Source organism: Delphinapterus leucas, chromosome 19, assembly GCF_059928025.1.
Source record: "Delphinapterus leucas isolate spDelLeu-1000000601 "Yukka" chromosome 19, BTC_Dleu_Yukka2, whole genome shotgun sequence".
Taxonomy (NCBI): domain Eukaryota; kingdom Metazoa; phylum Chordata; class Mammalia; order Artiodactyla; family Monodontidae; genus Delphinapterus; species Delphinapterus leucas.
Window position 1 is genome coordinate 62,927,777 of NC_143147.1, and position 22,249 is coordinate 62,950,025.

The window sequence follows — 22,249 nt, forward strand, 5'->3', positions numbered from 1 at the left end:
CAGTAAACTGGCACTGCTGTTAGACACTCCATCTGACTCCAGAAAAGCCACCAGGGGCCACTTCTCGGGAGAGAGGAGAGGCAGGTAGGAAGCCCAAGTAACAGTGGGTTCCCAGGAGGCTCCTCCAGACCCTGGGCTCAGCAGCACCTGAAGGCTAGTGCTGGGGCCCTTGGGGGGGGGGGCCCAGGAGGAGTCCCGGCCCCTCTGGCGCTGTTCTGAAACTTCCAAGGATCCCAGCAATGCGCATCTGACTGTATCCGGACTCGGAGCCATAGACAGATGGGATAACCAGTCCACCAGGAAAAGCGGGCTGCAGGACTGTGGGCTGGTGCTCTGGGGAGCCGGCTGGGTGGTGTCCACTTTTAAAATGTACTTCGTGCCAGTTGCCAGGGGTGAATGCCCCCTAGCTGCCCCGTGGAGGACGTGGAACAGAGACCTGGACGCCCTGGTGGTGAGCAGAGCCCGGGGCCTCCACCCACCCTGAGCTGGCAGGGAGCAGCCCCCCCAACCCCGGCAGGCTGCGAGCCGTGGGCAGGGGCGTGCCTGACAGCACTGTGTTGGCTGGAGGTGTTTATTAACCTGGAGCCCAAGCGCTAAGGTCGCCTGGGTCCCTGAGCCTGCTCGTGCATGTGCGCGCACGTCTGTCTGGAGCCCTGTCCCTCCTGGGCCCCGTGATTTCCGCATCTGGGTGTGATCTCTGCCGACTCCCTCTGGCTCTGGGCGTGTGAGTGTAACAAGTCCAAACCTCCTCTGAGAGTCGGGGAGGCTTGGGCGCCCCACCCTCTGGGCTGTGCCCTTTCCTCCCAAACTGGTTGTGCAGGAGCAGGCGTGAGTGGGGTGTGGGCAAGCGTGGGTGCATGCGCACAGCCCCGGCCACTGGCCTGCCTCACCTGCAGGGAGAGGCCGCACAAAAACCGCCTGCCCAGTGCCCGGCCGCCCCACCTCGCCAGAGCCCAGCTGAGCAGCCAGCGAGGACTCACACCTGCTGCCTGCCACCCGCCTGCCATCACCGGCCAAGCCCAGCCCGAACCCGCACCTTCCTTCACGACCATGTTCAAGGGGCTGAGCAAAGGCTCCCAGGAGAAGGGGTCCCCCAAGGCCTCCCTGGACAAAGGCTCCCCCAAGGGGTCCCCCAACAAGCACAGCCGGTGAGTGGGGCCGGGGGAGGGGGCAGGGGCCCGGGTGGTGCCAGACCCAGGTGCTCCAGCCACCTGGGGGAAGCAGGCCAGAGCTGGGGCCAGCCCAGTGCTGGCATTAGGTGTCCTGAGGCCGAGAGCCTGGGGCTGGACTCTCTCTCACCGGCCCAGGCCAAGCTCCAGCCCCGGCAGGAGACCAGAGATGGCCTGGGGCTCCCCACATTCTCCAGGGTGCCTGAGGGCCACGGGTTAAGGCTGCTCTGCAGACGTGCTGGATGGGGACCTGAGCAGCTGCCTTCCTCTGCTGGGAGGCTGGGGGACTGTCTCCCTGTCCGTGGCTCTGCTCTCAAGGCTCCGCTTGGATTGTGATGACCCTTGGGACCTGGGCACAGCACAGGGTGGGCAGAAGGACTGAGGCCGGAGAAGCCGAGAGGTGGCAGGTGGGGTGCCCGGAGGCAGGGCTGTGCTGCCCACACCTCCAGGCTGCAGCTCTCCCCACCCGGCTCACGCCTCGGGCCTTGAGAGTTTTATTAGAGTTGAGATGATTCCTTCACCCTGTGGGTGTGTGGAGGGGGTGCTGGAGGGAAGGCGGAGGGGCCCATGGGCCCCGGACATCCTCAGAGCCTCTCTCAGTTCCCCCAGCTCCCGGCAGGGTCCAGCCCAGCTCTCCAGAGCCGCACAGTCTGCAGACTTGGCCGGCCTTCTCCCACTCACTGGCCACCCTCTGCAGGGTGGAGGTGGCGGCTCTCAGGGTCCTGGGTGTGGAGGCGGGAGCGGAGATGAAAGGCCCATCACCCCAGTAGGGGTCAGGGTGATGACTCCGAGGCTGGGTTTCTCAGCAGACGGGAAAGACGGCAGTTAAGACTCACTGGAGTGAGCTGTCCTCCCTGGGGCTCCTGGACCCTGCCCAGGGTGGAGTGTGCTCCTCCCAGGGCTCAGGACCCAGAGCTCCCATCCCCAGGGAGGCTCCCAGGCAGCTCGGTCCCTAGGGCCCTGTCCTCTGGCTGCAGCCGCCCCAAGAGGACTCATCATTCCCCTCGTGCAATCTGCTTGTTCAACACATATTTATTGAGCACCTACTGTGTGCCAAGACTGTTGTAGGCCCTGGGGATGCCATCGTAAACAGAACCGACAGGTCCCTCCCTGCCTTCAAAGCGCCTACATTCTAGAGGAATAAAAACTAACTCTTACTGGGTGCTGACTCTGCACAGGACACTTCAGATGAATCAGTTCTCTTAACACAATGACACGGTGAGGTAGATATTACTAGAGCCTTACTCTACAGGTGAGGAACCTCAGGCACAGAGAGATTAAGTAACTTGCCCAAGACCACACAGCTGTAGTGGAGAAGGATAAAAACCAGGCTGTCTGTCAGAGTTCTTTCAGACTGTGTCTTTGTGTCACTGCCCCTCTGCTTGGAGGAGGCTTATCCTTTGTCCCCTGGTTTAAAGCCCAGCTCATGAAGGTTTACCTTCCCCAGGACTGCGGCCTCACAGGGTGCTGTGCTCCTGAAGCTTAGGCCACTCTGCCTTCTATCAGGTCTGCTCGAGCCTCTGGGCTCCAGAGTGAGCTCAGTTCCACAGCAGGCGCCCTACAGAGGCTGGGAAAGGACCCTGGCAACCCGGTTCAGGCTCATACTCTGCTCCTGGCTGTGTGGCCTGGGGCAAGTCAGGTCCCAGTTTGGGCTCTGAACCCCTAAATCTGGAAAGGGTTGGGGTGCCCTGGCAATCTCGTGGCTTCCCCCTGCCCCGATGCTGTGTGTCTCCTCTGGAAGCTTGTTAGCCTGGGCACAGGAAGAGCCCAGGGCAGCGGTGGGGAGACAGGGTTGGCGTGAATGGAAGTTGGGCTGGGGGACACGCTGCTGCTCCCCTGTCCCCAGCCAGCCCAACTGCCCCTCCCCAAGATCCAGCCATTCCATTTCAGGTATTAGGGGCTGAGCCAGTGATTCACTCACTCCCCTGAGGGCTGCCTGCCCTCCATCCAGAAGGAGCGGCAGGGAGCTAGGCGGGGTTGGGGACACACTTCCAGGACAGGGAGGTCGGCTGGCTCCGCGGTGCCGCGCACACCCGGGACCCCCATTTTCTGAGCCCTCCTGTGGAGGCAGCGCTTCCCCGCCCAGAACTGGGTATCTCACAGAGCTTCCTACAGAGAAGCCAGAGCTCCCCAGGTCTTGGACTCCTCCCTCCAGGGCAGTGAGCCCGGCTATAGGGCAGGACGGGGCAGGCGGAGGAAGGGACACCACCCAGGTGGGCAGACCTCTGCCCAAGGGAAACAGAGGGACCTTTTCCAACCACGCTGCCCTCTGTCCCCACCACCCATCAGAGCTGCCACCAAGGAGCTGGCCCTGCTCATCTCTCGCATGCAGGCCAAAGCCGACCAGGTGGAGAGGGACATCCTGGAGACCCAGAAGAACCTGCAGCAGGTGAGGCCTGGGCAGATGACAGGGCGTGGGCACGTGGGAGGCCCATTGCCATGCCTGGCAGTCCCTCCTGTGCCCACTTGTCGTGGTGAAGGTGGACAGACAGTCCAGTCCTTCCCTGGCCACTCTCCAAACACAGTGGGAGAGAGGGCTTATCCCTCCTTCTCTGTCGGGCTCCTAACCTGGGGGGTCAAAGGGGCTTGAGGGGCCCAGGCCTCCCCTGTGTCCTGAGTCCGCCCCGCAGGTGCCCATGCCCTGCCCCCTGCCAGGTGGCCAGAGTCCCTCGGGGCGGGGCTCAGGCAGCGGCGACGGGCAGTGAGGATGCCATCTGCTGCCGCAGGACCGGCAGCACGGCGAGCAGGGCCAGGCCCTGCAGCACCAGGGGGAGGTGGGCTGTAGCCTGAAGGAGGCCGAGGAGCTGCTGAAGAGCCTCTTCCTGGACGTGGACAAGGCCCGGCGGCTCAAGCACCTGCAGGCCGAGGAGATCGAGAAGGAGTGAGTGGGGTGCGGGCGGCGGTGGGGGGCTGGGGCTCAAGGATGGAGGCGCCGGGGTCCGGGGGGAGCCCCGGGCCCAGCTCCGACTGTTGGCCACTTCCTTGGCAGCATCAAGCAGCTGCATGAGCGGGTGGCCCAGGAGTGTTCCGAGTACCGCGCCCTGTATGAGAGGATGGTGCTGCCGCCTGACGTGGGGCCCAGGGTCGATTGGGCACGGGTGCTGGAGCAGAAGCAGGTCAGGAGCCATCCCCAAAGTCGGAGACGCCTCAAGGAGCTGGAAGTCACACCCAGCAGCAATCACAGGGCAACCCAGAGCTGCCTTTCGTCAGGGGCTGATGCGTGCTTGGACCTGGAGGCAGCTAGCCATCTGGGAAGGGAGTGGGCAGAGGCGACGGTGCAGTCAGGGAAGGCTTCCTGCAGGTGGGAGGGCTCGGTTGGGTTGGGGTGAGGTGGTGAGGAGAGGACATTCCAGAGAAAAGGAAGAGACCTGGAGGAAGCCTGGGGTGCGATGGGAAGTGGGGTTTTCTGGGCAGGTAGGCAGAACCAGGTCACGGGCACCCTGAGCATCACGTGAGGAACTGTGCTTTGATGTCACGACAGAAGGGGTGCTGTGATAACAACGAGGGGACAGGGGAGAGCATGGACAGGGCAGGGTGTGCACAGGCTCCTGGAGCCAGGCTGGAGGTGTCCCGGCAGGAGGCAGGGCAGAGCGTGGAGACTTTTCAGAAGCTGAGCCCTGAGTCCTGGGGACCAGTGAGATTCAGGGTCCTCAGTCATGCGATGCTGAGGCCTCGGCCAGGGCCACTGGAGAATAGCATGTTCCCCAGGGTGAGCTGCAGCCATTCACCCAGGCGCCCACCTGTCCACCCTCTGCCCCAGTGACCAGCTCCACCTCTGCCGATGGGGATGCCAGGGGCCAGGGGGAGGGTAGGTGCAGGAGGGCTCCCACCCCAGGCCCTGCAGCAGAGCTGAGCGGCCAGCCCTTCTGCAGAAGCAGGTCTGTGAGGGCCTGTACGGGCCGGGCATGGCGGAGCTGGAGCAGCAGGTCGCCGAGCACAACATCCTGCAGAAGGAGATCGAGGCCTATGGGCAGCAGCTGCGGAGCCCCACAGGACCGGTGGGTGAGCTATCGGACGCACATCCCTGCTTGGCCCCAGCCCCAGTTCCCTTTCTCCCATCCGATCCTAAGTGAGGCCTGGCTGGCCCTCTAGGGCCAGGGATGGAGGAGGGGGCACGGGAGGCCCAGGACGTGGGGACATTCTCCCCTGCACCCCATCTCTCACTGCGCTTGCGTTCTCTCTCCCTTGGTCGAGGCAGGACGCGGCCAGCATCCAGAGGCAATACCAGGGTCTCCTGGTGAGCAGGGGGGAGGGGCGGGCTGGGCAGGCTGGGAGTGGGGCACAGCGTGACGGTGCCTCTTGCTACCCCTTCTCTCTCCCTGCCTCTTGCCCGAGCACAGAAGGCAGCCTCGTGGCGAGGGCAGAGCCTAGGCAGCCTGTACACGCACCTGCAGGGCTGCACGCGCCAGCTGAGCGCCCTGGCCCAGCAGCAGCACCGCATCCTGCGGCAGGACTGGAGCGACCTCATGGCAGACCCCGTGGGCGTGCGGAGGGAGTACGAGGTCAGTGTGCGCAAGTGGGGGCGAGGTGGGGGGACGAGGACATCCTCGTCCTCACCGCCCGCTCCCCGACTCTCTCCCAGCACTTCAGGCAGCATGAGCTGCTGAGCCAGGAGCAGTGCGTGAACCAGCTGGAGCGTGACGGGGAGCGCCTGGTGGAGCTCGGGCACCCGGCCGTGGGGCCCATCCAGGTGCGAAGGCCCACACACTCCCTGCTGCCTCGGGGACCCTAACTCCCTCACTCGGGGAGCTTCCCAGGGAGGCTAGGAAGACGGAGAGGGAGACACCAGCCGGGTCGGGGACAGTGGGCAGGGCCAGCAGAGTGGGAGGGCGGGTGGATGGACCAGGTTGGGGCACGGTCCGAGGACTCCGTGCTGCTGCCCCCAGGCCCACCAGGAGGCCCTGAAGTTGGAGTGGCAGAACTTCCTGAATCTGTGCATCTGCCAGGAGAGCCAACTGCAGCACGTGGAGGATTACTGCCGGGTGAGCCTGCGGACAGGGCCGGGCAGGGGGACGAATAAAAAAGACAGAGCTGTGTTGTTGTGACTAGTTCCCAGGGGGAAAATAATGTCACACATACATTCTCAACAGGGTGATATCACTCCTGGGGGATGAAAGTTGGTTCTCGTGGGTGAAAAAAAAAAATCTTTTTTTATGCATAAATCACAGATATACATACGTAAAGGATATACAACATATCTATAATACTAAAATTTCATGGCGACAATGGGGAAAGTAAGGAAAAAAAGGTCTAAAAAACTCCTTAGAAGGGACAATAATGAAACAAGGGTTGACAAACATTGATATAATAGACTTACAGATAGAAAAAGAAAAAAATTTAAAAATGTATATATACAACAGGGACTTCTTTTTTAATAATTTCCAGCTAAAATGGTTTATTATACTTTGAGAAAGACAAAAGCCAAGGATTTTTTTCTTCCCTTTTCTTTTTTTTAAAAGGCATTTTTCTATATATCCACAATACCATTATCACACCCACTGATGAGAATTCCGTAATATCACCCAACTGTAGGATGTTTCTTTAAAGCACACTCCCAGCTTCTACTCTGAGGCACCCTGGGCAGCCGGGGTCCCAGCCAGGACTCCAGGTGCTAGAGTGAGGCGGGAGGGGCACTGCCCTTCATCTGTGCAGGAAGGACAAAAACCAAAGTGTTTTACGACACTAAAAGAAATTAAGTTCAGTGACCTCAAAATGCCTGATTTGCAGAGCACTTTAGTTAAAAAGACTGCACTGCCTAGGTAGAAAGACCGACAGCAAGTGGCAGTTTGGGTTTAAGCGGTTTGCATTTAGCTGCTTTGCGGGGTGCCCTAGGGCAGCGGGTGCCCCAGCTCTGCCCCTGACCACCCACTGACCTCAGTTCCAGGAAGAGGCCGACTCTGTCAGCCAGACCCTGGCAAAGCTCAACTCCAGCCTGGACACCCAGTATAGCCCTGCCCCGGGGGGCCCACCTGGCGCCCCAACAGAGCTGCTGCAGCTGGAGGTGAGATGGCCCCACCCAGCCCCTGCACCCACTCCTGGGAACGGGGCCTGCCTGTGTGTCTGGGCCTCAGGCCTCCCGGGTACGTAGTCCTGCCCGGAGCCCCAGCCTTGGGAGCAGGAGAAGGAGGTCTGCTGCAGCAGGAGGAGCCTGGTCTGTTACCACCTCTGGACCTCAGTTTCCTCATCGGTAATGTGACAGGGGCTGCCCAGAAGAGCTCTGAGGCCCCTCCAGCTCCCACTCTGCAGGCCTGGGTGATGCTGGGCAGCCCCCTACCCCACCCCACCCCAACCAGCAGGCCCTAGGATCCTGGGTGCCCTGGGAGGGGCTTCTTTTACTTTGCTGACTAAGAGACCCTGTCTTGGGCTTCCCTGGTGGCGCAGTGGTTGAGAGTCCGCCTGCCAATGCAGGGGACGCGGGTTTGTGCCCCGGTCTGGGAAGATCCCACATGCCGCGGAGCGGCTGGGCCCATGAGCCATGGCCGCTGAGCCTGCACGTCCGGAGCCTGTGCTCCGCAACGGGAGAGGCCGCAACAGTGAGAGGCCCGCGTACCGCAAAAAATAATAGTAATAAATTAAAAAAAAAAAAAGAGACCCTGTCTTCATGAGGGCCAGACCCCTCCCCGGCCCTCCTGGGGGGCACGTATGGGGCTGGCCTGAGCCCCCATTGTCTGGGTCCCTGCAGACAGAGGAGAAGCAGCTGGCTGTGGCCGAAAAGACTGTTGGGGACCTGCAGCTGCGGAGCCGGGAGGTGGCCCCTCTGTCGCAGCGCAGGAAACCACCCCAGCAGTCCCTGCACGTGGACAGCATCTGTGACTGGGACACGGGAGAAGTACAGTCTCTGCCTGCCCAGCTCCTCCGGCCCCGCCCACCCCACCCCTGCCCCCTCCAGTCCCTCCCCTCCCCATCCTACCCACTCCTGCCACTGCCCCCGCCCCCCGCCCCACCCCTGCCCGAGTACTACCCCTCTCCAAGCCCTGTCCTGCCTCTAGCTTGTCCCTGTCCCTACCCCAGCATCCCTGCCCCAGCTCCTGTTCCTCTACCTGTCCCCGTCCCCAGCCTCTACCCACCTTGACCTTGATCCCTTCTCCCTTCTGGCCCCTGAGCCTGCATAAGCCCCTCCCCACCTGCCCCCTAGGTGCAGCTGCTGCAGGGCGAACGGTATACGCTGATGGACAACACTGATCCGCACACCTGGCTGGTCCAGGGCCCGGCAGGCGAGACCAAACGTGCCCCAGCCGCCTGCTTCTGCATCCCAGCTCCGGACCCTGAAGCCGTGGCCAGGGCCTCCAGGTGAGTCAGCCTGGGGATCCACAGGGGCAGGAGGCAGGCTGTGGGCCCAGAACGGGCCCTGTGGTTTGAGGCCATTGCCCGGCCTTCACCTGGACCAGTGACTGCTGGCGCCAAGGGGAGAGAGTGGAGGGACGTCCTTTTCTGATCTCCTCCTTGTTCCAGGCTGGCCTCGGAGCTGCAGGCCCTGAAGCAGAAACTGACCACAGTCCAGAGCCGCCTGAAGGCCAGTGCTGCGGAGCCCTTACAGCCTAGCCAGAAGGGTACCGAGGGCTGGCCAGGGAACAGGGGGAGGCACTATTGGGACAGAGGGAGTAGACTCGACTCTGGTCACTGTGAGGGCTGCCATGGGCAGGGGGTGACCCTGAATTAAGGATTTCTGCTCTGGGGATTCCATCTCCTGGGTTGGCAAGCCCCTGGGAATGTCCCTCCCTCAGTTAGGCCCTGCCCATGGCCCTCCTGCCCTACCCCACACAGGACCCTCTGCAGGCACTCAGGGAGGGGCCCACCAAGCAGACAGGCAGACGTGAGGTAGGCCCTGGACCCTCACAGGCACTCTCTTCCCCCAGCTCCAACCAGCTCAGCCCCAGCTGACCCACAGGCCCAGAAGCTCCTGACACAGATGATCCGGCTGGAGGAGGACCTGGGGCAGATAGAGAAGCAGGTGCTGACCTGGATCCGGGTCCCGTTGAGCCACACCACACCACTGGAGGACCTGGAGGGCCGCATCCAAAGCCACAAGGTGGGTGAACCAGGGCAGCTGGGATAAGAAGTGGTCCGGCCCTGGGGGGGTGCACAAAGTAAAGACGAGGCAAGTGCGGGAGCAGCCATGGGGCCCCGAGGTGGAAGAAGGGAGTGGACAGTCCATAACTCATGCAAGCTGGTTCCCATCCTGGCTCCTCCACTGACTGGCTCTGTGACTTTGGGCAATTCACTCAGCCTCTCTGGGCCTTGGCTTCCTCATCCCTGAAAAAAGGCACAATAATACCCAGCTCGTCTGGGTGTCCTGAGGATGAAGGATAGCAAGGCCCAGGAAGGTTCTAGAGGGGCAGGGCTCAGAGTAAAGGCCCTGTACCCCACGCTGGAGGGGTGTCCTGGCGAGAGTCCTGAGAGCAGCAGGAAGCCTGGAGCATCTTAGGGGTGGTTTCTCCCGGGTGGCTGGCAGGGAGCCTCCCTGGAGAGGTTGCAGGAGTATAAACATGAACACAAAAGGACTCAGGAGTGCTAACAGTGAAAGCTGCCCCTCCCCCCCACCTGGGGGGCAGCAGTTTGGATTGTATCCTTCCAAACCGGTTTCTACTCAAATATATCGTTTGGATATAAGTTTTTAAAAAGTTGAAGCACGTTCACGTTATTGTTATTTTCACTCTGCAGTGCTCCGTAGCATTTCAGCTGGTTCAGAGCTGGCTGGGGGCGGGAGGGCTCCAGAGGTGGGAAAGGTGCTGCAGATGGGGTCCTGGGGCGGCAGGGGGAGGAAGCAGGAGTGGCAGAAGGAGGCACTGTGTAGTAACACGGCCTCAACGATGCCTCTGCCCACGCCAGGCCCTGGTTACCACTGCACTGGGACCTGGCAGTCTCCAAATAGGTCCTTAGGTTTTGAAGTCACAGCGTCAGGGGTGTCGGGGGTCCAGTTTACCTGGAAAGGAGGCAGTGCACGGCATGGAGTCGGCACCAGTGGCTTATGGACTAGATGAGTGAATAACTGACAACAGAATCAACGCAATAACCCCAAGTGGACGGAGCTAGGGCTTTGCTGCCTGACCTGGAGCGAGGGGGCAGGGGACTGAAGGTTTTGCGAACAGGATAGTGACATGAAGACCAAGGTGGGCAAGAGCTCCTGACTCACAGGGTCTCGTCTCAACCTCCCATCGAGCATTCTGTAGATGAGGAGACTGAGGGTCAGAGAGGTTAACCGCCCACGGTCATCTACCTGGGAACTGAGCCTGAGCACGTCTGTACCACACTCTCGGGCCTCGTGGGCAGAGTTAGGCTGACATGGCAGGAGGGCTGGGTGGAAGCCACCTGCCCAGAGCAGAGATCCTGAGCCCCGCCCCACCCCAGGGCATGGCCCAGCAGCTGCAGAGCCTGGGAGCAGAGAAGGCGGCAGCCCAGCAGGAGTGTGAGGCGTTTCTGTCAGGGCAGCCTGCGGGCCCCGCCGCCCTGCACCTACCCGTGGTCCTCAGCAACGTCAAGAACAAGTACGGTGACGTGCAGGTTCTCTGCAGACTCTACAGGGAGAAGTGAGTGCTCTGGGGATGGGGGCCGCTGGGCGAGGCCATGTGGGTGTGGCCAAGGGGGTGTCTGAACCTTGGCCTCCTCTGTGGCAGAGCCAAGGCTGCCCTGGGTCTGGAGCGGCAGATCCGGGATGCGGACAGGGTCATCCGAGGCTTCGAGTCCACCCTGGTGCAGGAGGCCCCCATCCCTGCAGGCCCAGGCGCGCTGCAGGAGAGGGTCAGCGAGCTGCAGGTGAGGGGCTGGGTGGCCCCCTGGCAGAAGGGGGCCACAGCCTGACCAAGCATTTGAGGGCAGGTGGAGGGTGGATGTGGCATACGACCGAACCATAAGGGCGCATCGCGCTGTGTCCCCTCCTGCCTCAGCGCCGGCGGAGGGAGCTGCTGGAGCAGCAGGCCTGCGTGCTGGGGCTGCACCGCCAGCTGAAGGCTGCCGAGCGCACGTGCGGCACGCTGCACAGTAATTTCCATGAGTTCTGCCAAGACCTGCCGCGCCAGCAGCGCCAGGTGCGGGCCCTCACGGACCGCTACCACTCCGTGGGTGACCAGCTGGACCTGCGGTGAGTGCTGGGCCATCGCGGCTCACGGCACAGCCCCACGGTGCACGGTGGCCACGGCTGGTGAGCTGTGTGACCTTGGACTGGCGACTTCACCTCTCTGAGGTTCAGTTTCCTGACCTCTAAAATGGGATGGAGGACTTCCCTGGCAGTCCAGTGGTTAAAACTCCGCGCTCCCGATGCAGGGGGCCCGGGTTTGATCCCTGGTCGGGGAACTAGATCCCACATGCCGAAACTAAAGATCCCGCATACAGCAACGAAGATCCCATGTGCCACAACTAAGACCCGGCGCATCCATATAAATTAAAAAAGGAAGAAAAAAGGGATAATAACGGCACCAACCTCCCAGGTGGTACCTGGCAGAGAGTGTCCGGTCCATCTCTGAATGCCCAGCTCCAGCACAGGGCCAGAGTGAGGGTATCGGCATGGTGGGTCACTCAGCCCTCCTGACCTGTCCCAGGGAGGGGAGGCACCCACCAGCCTCCTCCGTGCACCCCTCACCTGTCCCCTGAGGGCAGCTCTCACCTCTGCTCTGGGCCTCGTCCTCCTGCAGGGAGAAGATGGTGCAGGACGCTGGCCTCACCTACCAGCGGTTCAAGAACTGCAGGGACAACCTGAACTCCTGGCTGGAGCACCTGCCCCGCAACGAGATGCGGCCCAGAGACGGGCCCAGCCAGATTGCCTACAAGCTGCAGGTGCAGAAGGTGAGGCTCTGGGGCTGCAGGCGAGCTGGGGGCCAGTACCCAGAGCTGGGCCCTCAAGCCACATCCCTTTCCCGGGCCACCTCCCCAGCAGGGAGAGCTGTGTGCATGTGGCCCTCTAGTGGCCAGTGTTTTAATGACCTCAAAGCTCAGACCTCAGAGGCCTTGTGTCACACCCTCCACCCCAAATGCTCCAATTTGCCCACAGAAACAGCCAGCCCTTCTCTGTCTGGTCCGAGGTGGACAGCGGGCCTTTTGCTCCTGAGGGTTCCAACTCCTACTGCATCCTCTTCCTCATACTTGCCAAGCCCCTATTACATGCTGGTAATGAACCAGGGGCCGGGGTACAGCCCGGCCCTCGGGCAGCCCACAGTCTGAGGCGGAGGCCTGTGCATCCCAGGCTGGTGCATCCAGGCCCACTGCTAAGTGCTTTGGTGGAGAAGCCAGAGCACTGTGGGAGCCCATTGCGGGACATGCATGGGGGTCGGGGCAAGCAGTCTGGAAGGAACTGACACCCAGGCTGAGGCCTGAGGAATAAATAGCATGGCCAGGTGTGTGTGTGGAGGGGTGAAATGTCCTGAGCAGAGGCCACGGTGAAGCACACCGGGAATAGGCGGTTTCCCGCAGAGCCCTTCCCGCCTCTGGGCGGTGCTGGCTGCCTGAGGCCCTGGAGGCTCCCGGCTGGAGGAAAGTCCAGGTGAGTGGTGTTTCCTGAATTTCCCTTCTGCCTCGGCAGAGGCTGCTGCAGGAGATCCAGAGCCGAGAGCAGGACAGGGCCACGGCATCCCGCCTCTCCCAGCAACTGCAGGCGGCCCTCCAGGTAAGCCGTTACTTCAGCTTGTCCCTTTTATCTCCCACCCACCCACCCTCCCTGCCTCCCTCCCTCCCTCCGACAGTCCCCTCCTCCCCCTCCCCCCACCTCCCCCACTGACGGCCAGCCTGTTGTCCTTTCCCCCCTGCTCAGGACTATGAGCTGCAGGCAGACACCTACCGCTGCTCCCTGGAGCCTACCCAGGCGGGGTCGGCCCCCAAGAGACCCCGAGTGGCTCCCCTGCAGGAGAGCATCCAGGCCCAGGTGAGCCCGGGCTCTGTATCCCTCATTCCTCAACACGGCCGGGCTCCGCGGCCTCTCAGGCGGGAGCTGACACCGCCCTCCCCCACCTCCCTGTGGCCTCTCCAGGAGAAGAACCTGATGAAGGCCTACACTGAGGTCGCAGCCGTGCACCAGCAGCAACTGCACCAGCTGGAGTTTGCCGGAAAGATTCTGGAGAAGGTATGGGGGTGAGGCCCATCCGCTCCCGCACTAGGCAGCCTGGCCCGGTGGCTGACCTGGCAGACGCCCCTTCCTCCCCCCACTGCAGCCTGCAGCCCCGGGACAGCTCAGCAGCCTGAGGGAGGTGCTGCTTCCTTCCTCCCCCAGCAGCTCTTACAGGCTGGTGACCATGTCAGAGTTAGTACCAGGAGATGTCGTTCAGTGCGGTTGCAGCTTCGCTACTGGGCAGTGCTCCGGTGGGGACGGGAGAGAATCCCCACGAAGTCTTCAGCCTAGGATCCAGCCCCAGTGGGCGAGAGGCCACCTAGGTCTCCATCCCTGAGAGACCAGGAGCCAGGTGCTCTCCATGACTCTTGGTGACTGGCCAAAGGACTGGCCAGCTTCTTCCCACCCAGAGGTGTACTCCAGGGTCCCCCAGAGGAGTGCAGGCCCATTTCTGGGAGCCTGGGTGGAAGTGGAAGGGGAAAAGTTGAGGAAGGGAGGACCTTCCTATTTGCACGTTCTAGTGCAAACGCGGCCTGAACGCTGCCTTGAATCCTAACATCCTGGGCATTGATGGAGCCTCTCAAAATCCTGCCTCCAAGCATCCCAGGTCTTCAGTTCCACCTCCCAGGACCTACTAGGAAGTCTCAGGAAGCAGGAGAGGGTCCTGATCTCAGGAGGGTGTGGTGGGCTTATCCCTTTCCTCCCCTCACCCCAGGACTCCCCCCTCTTCCTCTCACCCTGCAGAAGGAGCTCAGTGAAGACATCCAGGTGACCCGTGACGCAAGGCAGGGGTCCGAGAGCCCAGCCCGAGCCCGGAGGGAGTCAGAGGCCCTGAAGTCCCAGCTGGAGGAGGAGAGGAAGCTGGTGGCCCAGGTGCAGCATGAGCTAGAGGAGCAGAGGAACCAGCTGCTGCAACTGAAGACCCAGCAGCCCTTGGAGAAACTGGAGGAGAAGGAAATGGTGGAGTTCTCCCGGGACCCCCAGCTGGAGAGCAACCTGTCCAGGGTGAAGTCCCAGGTGGAGGACGAGGGCAAGAAGCGGGCTGGCCTGCAGGCAGATCTGGAGGCGGCGGCCCAGAAGGTCGTGCAGCTAGAGAACCAGAGGAAGGCCACGCAGCCTCACCTGCTGACCAAGGAGGTCACCCAGATCGAGAGGGACCCTGGCCTGGACAGCCAGGCGGCCCAGCTCAGCAGCGAGATCCAGCTCCTGCGGGGGGAGAACTCCGCCGTCTTGGCCCAACTGGAGGCGCTGAAGACGGAGCTGCTGGCCCTCGAGCAGAAGGAGGTGAGCGTGAAGGAGAAGGTCGTGCTGAAGGAAGTGGTCAAGGTGGAGAAGGACCTGGAAATGGTCAAGGCAGCCCAGGCCCTGAGGCTGCAGGTGCAGGAGGACGCGGCGCAGAGGAAGGGGGCGGAGGCAGCCGTGGCCGGGCTGCAGGCTCGCATCACGGAGCTGGAGCAGGCGATCCGCGCCGTGCAGCCGAAGGTGATCGTGAAGGAGGTGAAGAGGGTGGAGCAGGACCCAGGCCTCCTCCAAGAGGCGTCCAGGCTGAGGAGCTGCCTGGAGGCGGAGAGGCGGGAGAACGAGGCGCTGGCCAGGGAGCTGCAGGAGCTGCGCGGCAAGCACAGCGCGGAGGAGAAGCAGAAGCCCAGGGTGGATCTGCAGGAGCGTGTCCACGAGATCTTCCAGGTGGATCCGGAGACGGAGCGGGAGATGGCGCGGCTCAGGGCCCAGCTGCAGGAGACTGCCCGCAGGAGGGGCAGCGTGGAGGAGGCGGCAGGGCGGCTGCTGCCCGAGCTGGCGGTTCTGCGGGCGCAGAAGCCTGTGGTGGAGTACAAGCAGGTGACGCAGGAGGTGGTGAGGCACGAGAGGAGCCCGGAGGTGCTGCGGGAGATGGACCACCTGAAGGCCCAGCTCAATGAGTTGGTCAACGGCAGCGGGCGGGCCCAGGAGCAGCTCATCCGGCTGCAGGGGGAGCGCGACGAGTGGAGACGGGAGCGCTCCAAGGTGGAGACCAAGACGGTGAACAAGGAGGTGGTGCGCCATGAGAAGGACCCGGTCCTGGAGCAGGAGGCCCAGCGGCTGCGCCAGGAGCTGCGGGAGGCGGCCCAGAAGCGACGGACGGCCGAGGACACGGTCTCCGAGCTGCAGAACAAGTACCTGCTGCTGGAGCGGAGGCGGCCCGAGGAGAAGGTGGTGGTGCAGGAGGTGGTGGTCACCCGGAGGGACCCGAAGCGCCGCGAGGAGCACAGCCGGCTGAGCCGGAGCCTCGATGAGGAGGCAGGCCGGCGGCGGCAGCTGGAGCGGGAGGTGCAGCAGCTGCGGGCCGCCGTGCAGGAGGACGAGGGCCTGCTCAGCTCCCGGGAGGACCGCGGCAAGAAGCTGGCCGTGGAGACGGAGCTGCGGCAGCTGACCCTGAGGGTCCAGGAGCTGCAGAAGCGGCCTCCCGCGGTGCAGGAGAAGGTCATCATGGAGGAGGTGGTCCAGCTGGAGAAGGACCCGGACCTGGAGAAGTCTGTGGAAGGCCAGCGGCGGGACCTGGACCAGGAGAAGACCCAGGTGACCGAGTTGCGTCGGGAGTGCGAGAAGCTGCAGGTGCAGATCGACGTGCTCCAGAAAACCAAACCGCAGGAGAAGACCATCTACAAGGAAGTGATCAGAGTGGAGAAGGACCCGGTCCTGGAGGGAGAGCGTTCCTGGGTGTGGGAGATGCTCAACAGGGAGCGCGCAACCCGGCAGAGCCGGGAGGAGGCGGCGAGGCGCCTGCGGGAGCAGATAGAGCGGGCGGAGGTGCTGAGGAGGACCTGGTCGCAGGAGGAAGCCGAGCTCCAGGAGGCCCGGGACCGGAAGAGCCAGGAGTGCAGGCAGCTGCAGGAGAAGCTGTGGGAGCTGGAGACGCAGAAGCAGCAGCAGGTGCTGAGCCTGCAGGAGGAGTCGAAGCTGTTCGGCCGGAAGGCAGAGAGCGAGCGGCAGAGGGCAGCCCAGCGGGGCCACGAGCTCTCGCGGCTCGAGACGGCCATCCTCCGCGAGAAGGACCAGATCTACGAGAAGGAGAGGACCCTCCGGGACCTCCACACCAAGGTGAGCCGGGAGGAGCTCAGCCAGGAGACCCAGACGCGAGAGACCAACCTCTCCACCAAGATCTCCATCTTGGAGCCCGAGACGGGGAAGGATATGTCCCCGTACGAGGCCTACAAGAGGGGCACCATCGACCGAGGCCAGTACCTCCAGCTGCAGGAGCTCGAGTGTGACTGGGAGGAGGTCACCACCTTGGGTCCCCGTGGGGAGGAGTCTGTGCTCCTGGACCGCAAGAGTGGGAAGCAGTACTCCATCGAGGCCGCCCTGCGCTCCCGGCGCATCTCCAAGGAGGAGTACCGTCTCTACACGGACGGCCACCTGCCCGTCAGCGAGTTCGCCCTGCTCGTGGCCGGGGAGACCAAGCCCTGCTCCCCGCTCTCCATCGGCACCATCATCTCCAAGTCCCCACTGGCCTCCCCGGCCCCCCAGAGCACCAGATTCTTCTCTCCCGGCTTCTCTCTTGGGCTCAGCGAGGACAACTTCCCCATCGCCGGCGTCTACGACACCACCACGGACAACAAGGTCACCATCAAGACAGCCGTGGCCAAGAACATGCTGGACCCCATTACGGGGCAGAAGCTGCTGGAGGCGCAGGCAGCCACGGGGGGCATCGTGGACCTCCTCAGCCGGGAGCGCCACTCCGTGCACAAGGCTGTGGAGAGGGGACTGATCGAGAACAGCTCCTTGCAGAAGCTGCTGAACGCCCAGAAGGGCTTCACCGGCATCGAGGACCCCGTCACCAAGAAGAGGCTGTCGGTGAGCGAGGCCATTCAGAAGGGCTGGATGCCCCAGGAGAGCATGCTCCCGCACCTGCGGGTGCAGCACCTGACCGGAGGGCTCATCGACCCCAAGAGGACGGGCCGCATCCCCATCGCGCAGGCCATGCTCTCCGGCATGATCAGTGAAGAGCTGGCCCAGCTCCTGCAGGACGAGGCCGGCTACGAGAAGGATTTGACAGACCCCATCTCCAAGGAACGGCTGAGCTACAAGGAGGCCATGGGGCGCTGCCGGAAGGACCCCCTGAGCGGCCTGCTGCTCCTCCCAGCCTCGCTGGAGGGGTACCACTGCTACCGCTCGGCCTCCCGCACTGGCCTGCGCTCCCTGCGCTGACGGGGGCCAAAGCAGTCACGGGAGCGTGTGTGAGGGGGGAGGGTAGGATGCATGCACCCCTGCCCCAGAGCAGCCCGATCCGAGGGGCTGGGTCTTCCCTCTGTCTGACTGACTCTCGCTGTCGGGCTCCCTCCCCTGACTTTGGTGCCCAGTCCATCCCCTGACCTGGATGGAGATCAGCAGTTCTGTTTTCCTCCCTCCTCCCTCAACCCACTGCTTCCAATAAACGAATTCTCCTGGCGTCTTGTTCACATCTGGGAACATGAGTCGATTCGTCTGGGGCATGAGCACGAGGGACAGCGCTGCTTGGGTCCTGGGGAGTGGACACGCCCAGCTGGCCCTGCTGGGGACGGGGTGCTTTCGGAGGCCTGTGGCTCCTCTGACTCTAGGAAGGACCCGACGGGGGCAGGCCACGGAGGATGATGCCCTCCCCCCTTCCCCCAACCCCCCACTCCCCACCGGCTCAGGGCCTCTCAGTTCAGGCCAGGAACTGTCTTCAGCCCGCTGTCAACGTCCCCCTCGTCAGCAAGTCCCTGGTGTCCCCCCTGAGCAGAGAAACACTGGAAAACTCAGGAATGCATCAGTTTTATTTTCTGTTCTTAAAGCCAGAAGCAAACAAACGTTAAGCATACCCCAGGTGACGAGACAACTACTCAGAACACCCAGCCTGCCCCAGGATCAGGAAAATGTCCTCTCTCCCTCACCCCGCTTTCTGTTTAACTTGGGACCCTTAACTGGAACTCAACTCTTCCCCAAAACATTTTAAATCCAGAAGACCAGCCGGGAGAAACTCTTTCCCCCGGGGTCTGGCTCTGCAACTGAGGGCCGGGCAGCGGAAGGGCACTAGGAGGGCTTGCTGGAGGCCCGGGCAGGTTTCCTACTCTCCTTAGCACCTGCCATTCTGGTGTCAGGGGACCCAGCCTCTGACGGACCCCCTCGGGCATGGCGCTTCTGTGCCCCCATCTTGAAACGGCACCGGCAAACCCAACAAACAACCCAGGAACTCGCTAACCTGCTGGCAGGACAAACCCAAACTCAGCCCTCTGACGGCTGATGCCAAATTGCTCTCTCCCCAGATGTGTCCTCTTTCTTGGGAAGTGAGTAGGGAGGCAGGGGGGCAGCAGCTGGAGAGAGGCTTTGAGGCCTCACACCTTCTCAGCGGCAGAAACCCTCCAGCACACACTAGCGCGGGGCCAGGGAGGCCTCGGTGGACGAGAAGTACGGATGCACAAGGGCGGCCTTGGCTGAGATGCGCCGGCTGGGGTCATACTGCAGGAGTTGCTGCGGAGGAAGAGAGAGACTGGGCCCGGGGGTGGCCAGGGCCCCAAGCCCCAAAGCAGAGCTGCCGCCATACCCAGACGGCACAAAGCCAGTACCTCCCAGCTTGAGAACCAGTTCAGGACGCTCCCGGAATCTGGGGACAAAGACTTCATTCTAGTCCAGCCCTAAGTCACCCCCTGTCTCCTTCACGTTACTGAGGCCGAGTCAGGCTCCCCCCTTCCTTAGGGAGCCTTCCAGGCTCCAGCCTAGTTCTAGTTGAGACAGACTTTTCTCTAGGTATCAGGATGAGGGAACCAAACCTGTCCAGGGAGCATGCTGAGGGTGGGGCAGAAACACAAAAATCCCTAAACCTGGCCAGGCTGTGGAAGGACCCCCCTGCCTTAGAGTAGCCAGGATGGAGGGCTAGGAGGCTCCATGGGAAGTCCACTCCATCCTCCTGGCACTGGGTTGGGAGACGCACACAGCCCTCTGGAAAGCTGGACACAGAGCCTGAAGATGAACTTCCTGCCCTGCCTTCCTCTGACCCAACGCCAGACTAAAGAGAGAAACGTGCTCTGAGTCTTTGTGGGCAAGAATGGATAGCTCTGCCTGAGGCCCTCTGGGCAGCCTGGCCTGGGCCAGCCCAAGGGGTCAAGAGGGTACAAGCAGAGGGGTGAGTGAGGACTGGGGCAGGGGCCGCGGCAGCGGCGAGCAGCCTGCTCTGAACAGCCTCGTGTGAAGAGTAACCGCTGTGGAACGCACTGCGGGAGCACCGGGGCAGTAGGCGGTGTGGTCCCTTCTGGGAAAGCTTACAGCTTAGATGGGGTAATAATGTCCACGAGAAAAAATTACCAAAACACAAGGCAACTAAGAAAAAGGGCACATAGCACAGCATAAAAACAAAGCTAACTAGAGAAGAGAAGTTTTAAAAGGGATGATGAACATTGGACCTATCATGGGAGAGGCTTCCAGGTGGAGCAATGAATACACATGGGGACAAGCGAACTCTGTATAGGAGTCAGCAAAGAGACGAGCTGGGACTCAGAAGGAACCAGGGCTGCATAAGAGGCTGGATGACAAAGGGGACACTTCTAGCAAGAGCAGCAGCTGGCGTGAGGAGGTCTTTCTCAGCCTCCCTGCCGCCCACCTGTACCTACCATGAGCAGGTCCTTGCCCTCTGGCTCCAGGTGGGGCACGATCTCCTCCAGCCCCTTCCTGGTCCACTTGGGGAAACTGCCCTTATAGTCAGGCAGCTGGGTGACTCCTGGCCACATGGCTTCATTGGGTGTCCCCAGGGTCCGAAAGATACGAAAGAGTTGGTCAATCTCAGAGTCGCCAGGAAACAGGGCTTTGCGGGTCACCTGGAACGGGGAAGGGGAGAAGGTGTGGTGTCTACTCCCTTGTCATACAGAATCCAATACCAGAAAAGAGGCCAGACCAGGGAGGCACCTCCAAGATATCTTTCCCAGGGCTGTGCTAAAAATCCTGGCCTTTTCTGGAAAAAGACCTTAGCCAGTCCCAAACACCCCTTAATACACTTCTAATAGGAGAATCAGAGCCCCTTCTACCCCCCACCCCAGAGGACCCTGCCTGTGGCCTCCCTGTGGCCATGTTTGGCCCTCTCTCTACCATCTCTGCAAAGATGCAACCAATGCTCCAGACATCCACAGCTGTCGAGTAGAACCTGCTTCCCAAGAGGATCTCGGGGGCACGATACCAGAGTGTCACCACCTGTGGGGACAAGAAAACAGCAGCATTCAGGGTAGCTGGGTGCACGGGTGACATCCCTTCTCTCCCCTCTGTCCTGTGGTACCTCATGGGTGTAGGAGCGCAGGGGCACCCCGAAGGCCCGAGCCAGTCCAAAGTCAGCCAGCTTGATGGCTCCCAACTCATTGATGAGCAGATTCTGGGGCTTCAGGTCTCGGTGGATGACCCGATGCGAGTGGCAGAAGTTCACCCCCTGCAGCAGCTGGAAGAGGTAGCTCTGGAACAGCGAGCATGAGAAGGAGCTGGCTGAGCGGAGGCGGGGCCGGCTGAGCAGGCGTTCGCCGGTTGCCCCCGTCCCGCCCCCGGTACCTTGACTACATGTAGGGGGAGCTTGGAGGCTGGGGTGGAGTCCATGTACTTCTTCAGGTCCTGGCTGAGGAACTCAAACACCAGGTAAAGCTTCTTCTCGCTGTGCACCACATCCAGCAGCCTGGCCGGGTGACAACAGTCAGCATGCGGCTCCCAGCCGGGCTGGGAGAGGCCCACTTCCCCGCTCCTTCAGGCCTCACCTGACGATGTTGGGATGCTTAAGCTCTTTGAGCAGGGAGATCTCCCTGATGGCAGTGCTTGGGACCCCCTCGGTCTCCCTGGAGAAGAGAGTGGTACAGCAGTGGAGGCAGCAGCTGAGCAGGCCCTTCTGCTGGGGGGCGGGCGGGGGGTGTCACCTGTGTTCCTTATTCCCTAAGGATGCCCACCCCCCTCCCCAGCGATGGGGCTCTGGGCTCCTCGGCACACACTCGTCACCCCCACCGGCCGGGGGCAAAGCCTGGTCGGGGTGAGGACGCATGAGGGCTGCACCTCTGTGGCCCCCGTGTAACTGGGGAGCACTCGGAAAAGGAGTGGAACACAAAACCCTGTGATGAGGGACGGATGGGTGGGCTGTGGGTCACCCCTGGACCAGGGGGTCTCAGAGGCCGTCCCAGAACTCACAAATCCAGCCTGATCTTCTTGAGGGCCACGAGCTGCCCGGTCTCCTTGTTCTTGGCCTTGTACACCACCCCATAGGTGCCCTCTCCGATCTTCTCCACCTTCTGGAACACATCCATGCCCGCAGAGCCGCCCTGGAAACAGAAGGCGCCTGGGGCGTTCGCCCCCATGCCCAGCACCCCCGCTGCCCCTCCAACCTCCACGACACAGCCTGCCCGGCCCCTGCCCAGGGCCCCCAGCCCCGCCCCCCGCCCCGGCTCCTGAGGCCTGGGGCCCCCAGGGCTCACCCTGCTCTGTCTGCCAGGCCGCCCAGGCCCAGGCCCGGCTCCCACCACCCACCAAAGCCCCAGCCCCAGCCCATGCCCGAGAACCTGGTGTGGCGCAGGGTTGCCCCTCGCCCAGCCCAGGCCAGGCAGAAAGCCCCAGGCCCCAGGAAGCAGCTGCCCTGAGCCGGGCTACGGAGCACAGGAGGGCCCAAACTTCTTCTGCCCCAGCCCCCGCCTCCGCCCCCGCCCCCGCCCAGCCAGGCCTGGACCCCGGGGGCAGAAGGCTGCCCGGAGGGGCCGCCCAGGGGGGACAGGGTCAACTCAGGACAGAGGTCAGGGGTCAGGAAGGGCTTCTGAAGCCACAGTCCTGCCCTAGGCTGCATGGCCAGGGCGAGGTGCTGGGCCTGGCCTGTTTCGGGACGCTTGGCCTCCTGTGAGGGCAGAACCTTGGTAGGGGCAGCACCCACTGTGTCCCGGGCCCCCCACCAGGTCCTGAGCGTCCCCAGCGCCCTCCCCTCAGGCCCCCAGCCCAGAATTCACCAGAAACCCTGCGCTCCCGCAGCCTCACTGCCGGGCCGGCTGCCTGCTCCGAGGCTCCCCCTGCTGGCCCCTGCCGGCGCTGCACCACGTGCACGCACTGC

At 62.5% G+C, this 22,249-nt stretch overlaps 2 protein-coding genes across 3 annotated transcripts; one reads left to right on the top strand and one right to left on the bottom strand.

The window, feature by feature from the left end:
• Positions 1-896: 896 nt before the first annotated feature.
• Positions 897-17,639, top strand: EVPL (envoplakin). Of its 2 annotated transcripts, XM_022589540.3 has the most exons (22): positions 897-1,148; positions 3,459-3,558; positions 3,896-4,050; positions 4,159-4,285; positions 5,042-5,167; positions 5,368-5,406; positions 5,510-5,671; positions 5,752-5,859; positions 6,056-6,151; positions 7,048-7,170; positions 7,852-7,998; positions 8,305-8,459; positions 8,622-8,719; positions 9,026-9,198; positions 10,518-10,696; positions 10,784-10,922; positions 11,054-11,247; positions 11,798-11,948; positions 12,682-12,765; positions 12,910-13,020; positions 13,126-13,218; positions 13,948-17,639. In XM_022589540.3, the coding sequence occupies exons 1-22, from the start codon at positions 1,051-1,053 to the stop codon at positions 17,386-17,388; spliced, it is 6,099 nt and encodes a 2,032-aa protein (XP_022445248.2). In that variant the 5' UTR covers positions 897-1,050; the 3' UTR covers positions 17,389-17,639. The 2 variants fall into 2 exon arrangements, with proteins under 2 accessions (XP_022445248.2, XP_089757784.1); XM_089901658.1 differs by lacking the exon at positions 7,852-7,998.
• On the bottom strand, positions 17,619-21,570 carry CDK3 (cyclin dependent kinase 3). The gene is made up of 7 exons (XM_022589559.3): positions 21,346-21,570; positions 20,925-21,002; positions 20,725-20,845; positions 20,462-20,632; positions 20,278-20,379; positions 19,806-20,009; positions 17,619-18,669 (listed from the first exon to the last, which is right to left on the bottom strand). The coding sequence occupies exons 1-7, from the start codon at positions 21,510-21,512 to the stop codon at positions 18,571-18,573; spliced, it is 942 nt and encodes a 313-aa protein (XP_022445267.3). The 5' UTR covers positions 21,513-21,570; the 3' UTR covers positions 17,619-18,570.
• Positions 21,571-22,249: the final 679 nt, after the last annotated feature.

What these genes read in the sequence shown, in the direction of transcription:
- EVPL (XM_022589540.3), top strand. Translation starts at nt 1,051, where the DNA reads ATGTTCAAGGGGCTGAGCAAAGGCTCCCAGGAGAAGGGGTCCCCCAAG. An exon ending in ACAAGCTGCAGGTGCAGAAG is followed by an intron (nt 11,949 to 12,681) that starts GTGAGGCTCTGG and finishes CTGCCTCGGCAG; the next exon opens with AGGCTGCTGCAGGAGATCCA. An exon ending in CCGGAAAGATTCTGGAGAAG is followed by an intron (nt 13,219 to 13,947) that starts GTATGGGGGTGA and finishes CTCACCCTGCAG; the next exon opens with AAGGAGCTCAGTGAAGACAT.
- CDK3 (XM_022589559.3), bottom strand. Translation starts at nt 21,512, where the DNA reads ATGGGGGCGAACGCCCCAGGCGCCTTCTGTTTCCAGGGCGGCTCTGCG. An exon ending in AAGAAGATCAGGCTGGATTT is followed by an intron (nt 21,003 to 21,345) that starts GTGAGTTCTGGG and finishes TCTCTTCTCCAG; the next exon opens with GGAGACCGAGGGGGTCCCAA. An exon ending in AGGGCAAGGACCTGCTCATG is followed by an intron (nt 18,670 to 19,805) that starts GTAGGTACAGGT and finishes CTTCCTCCGCAG; the next exon opens with CAACTCCTGCAGTATGACCC.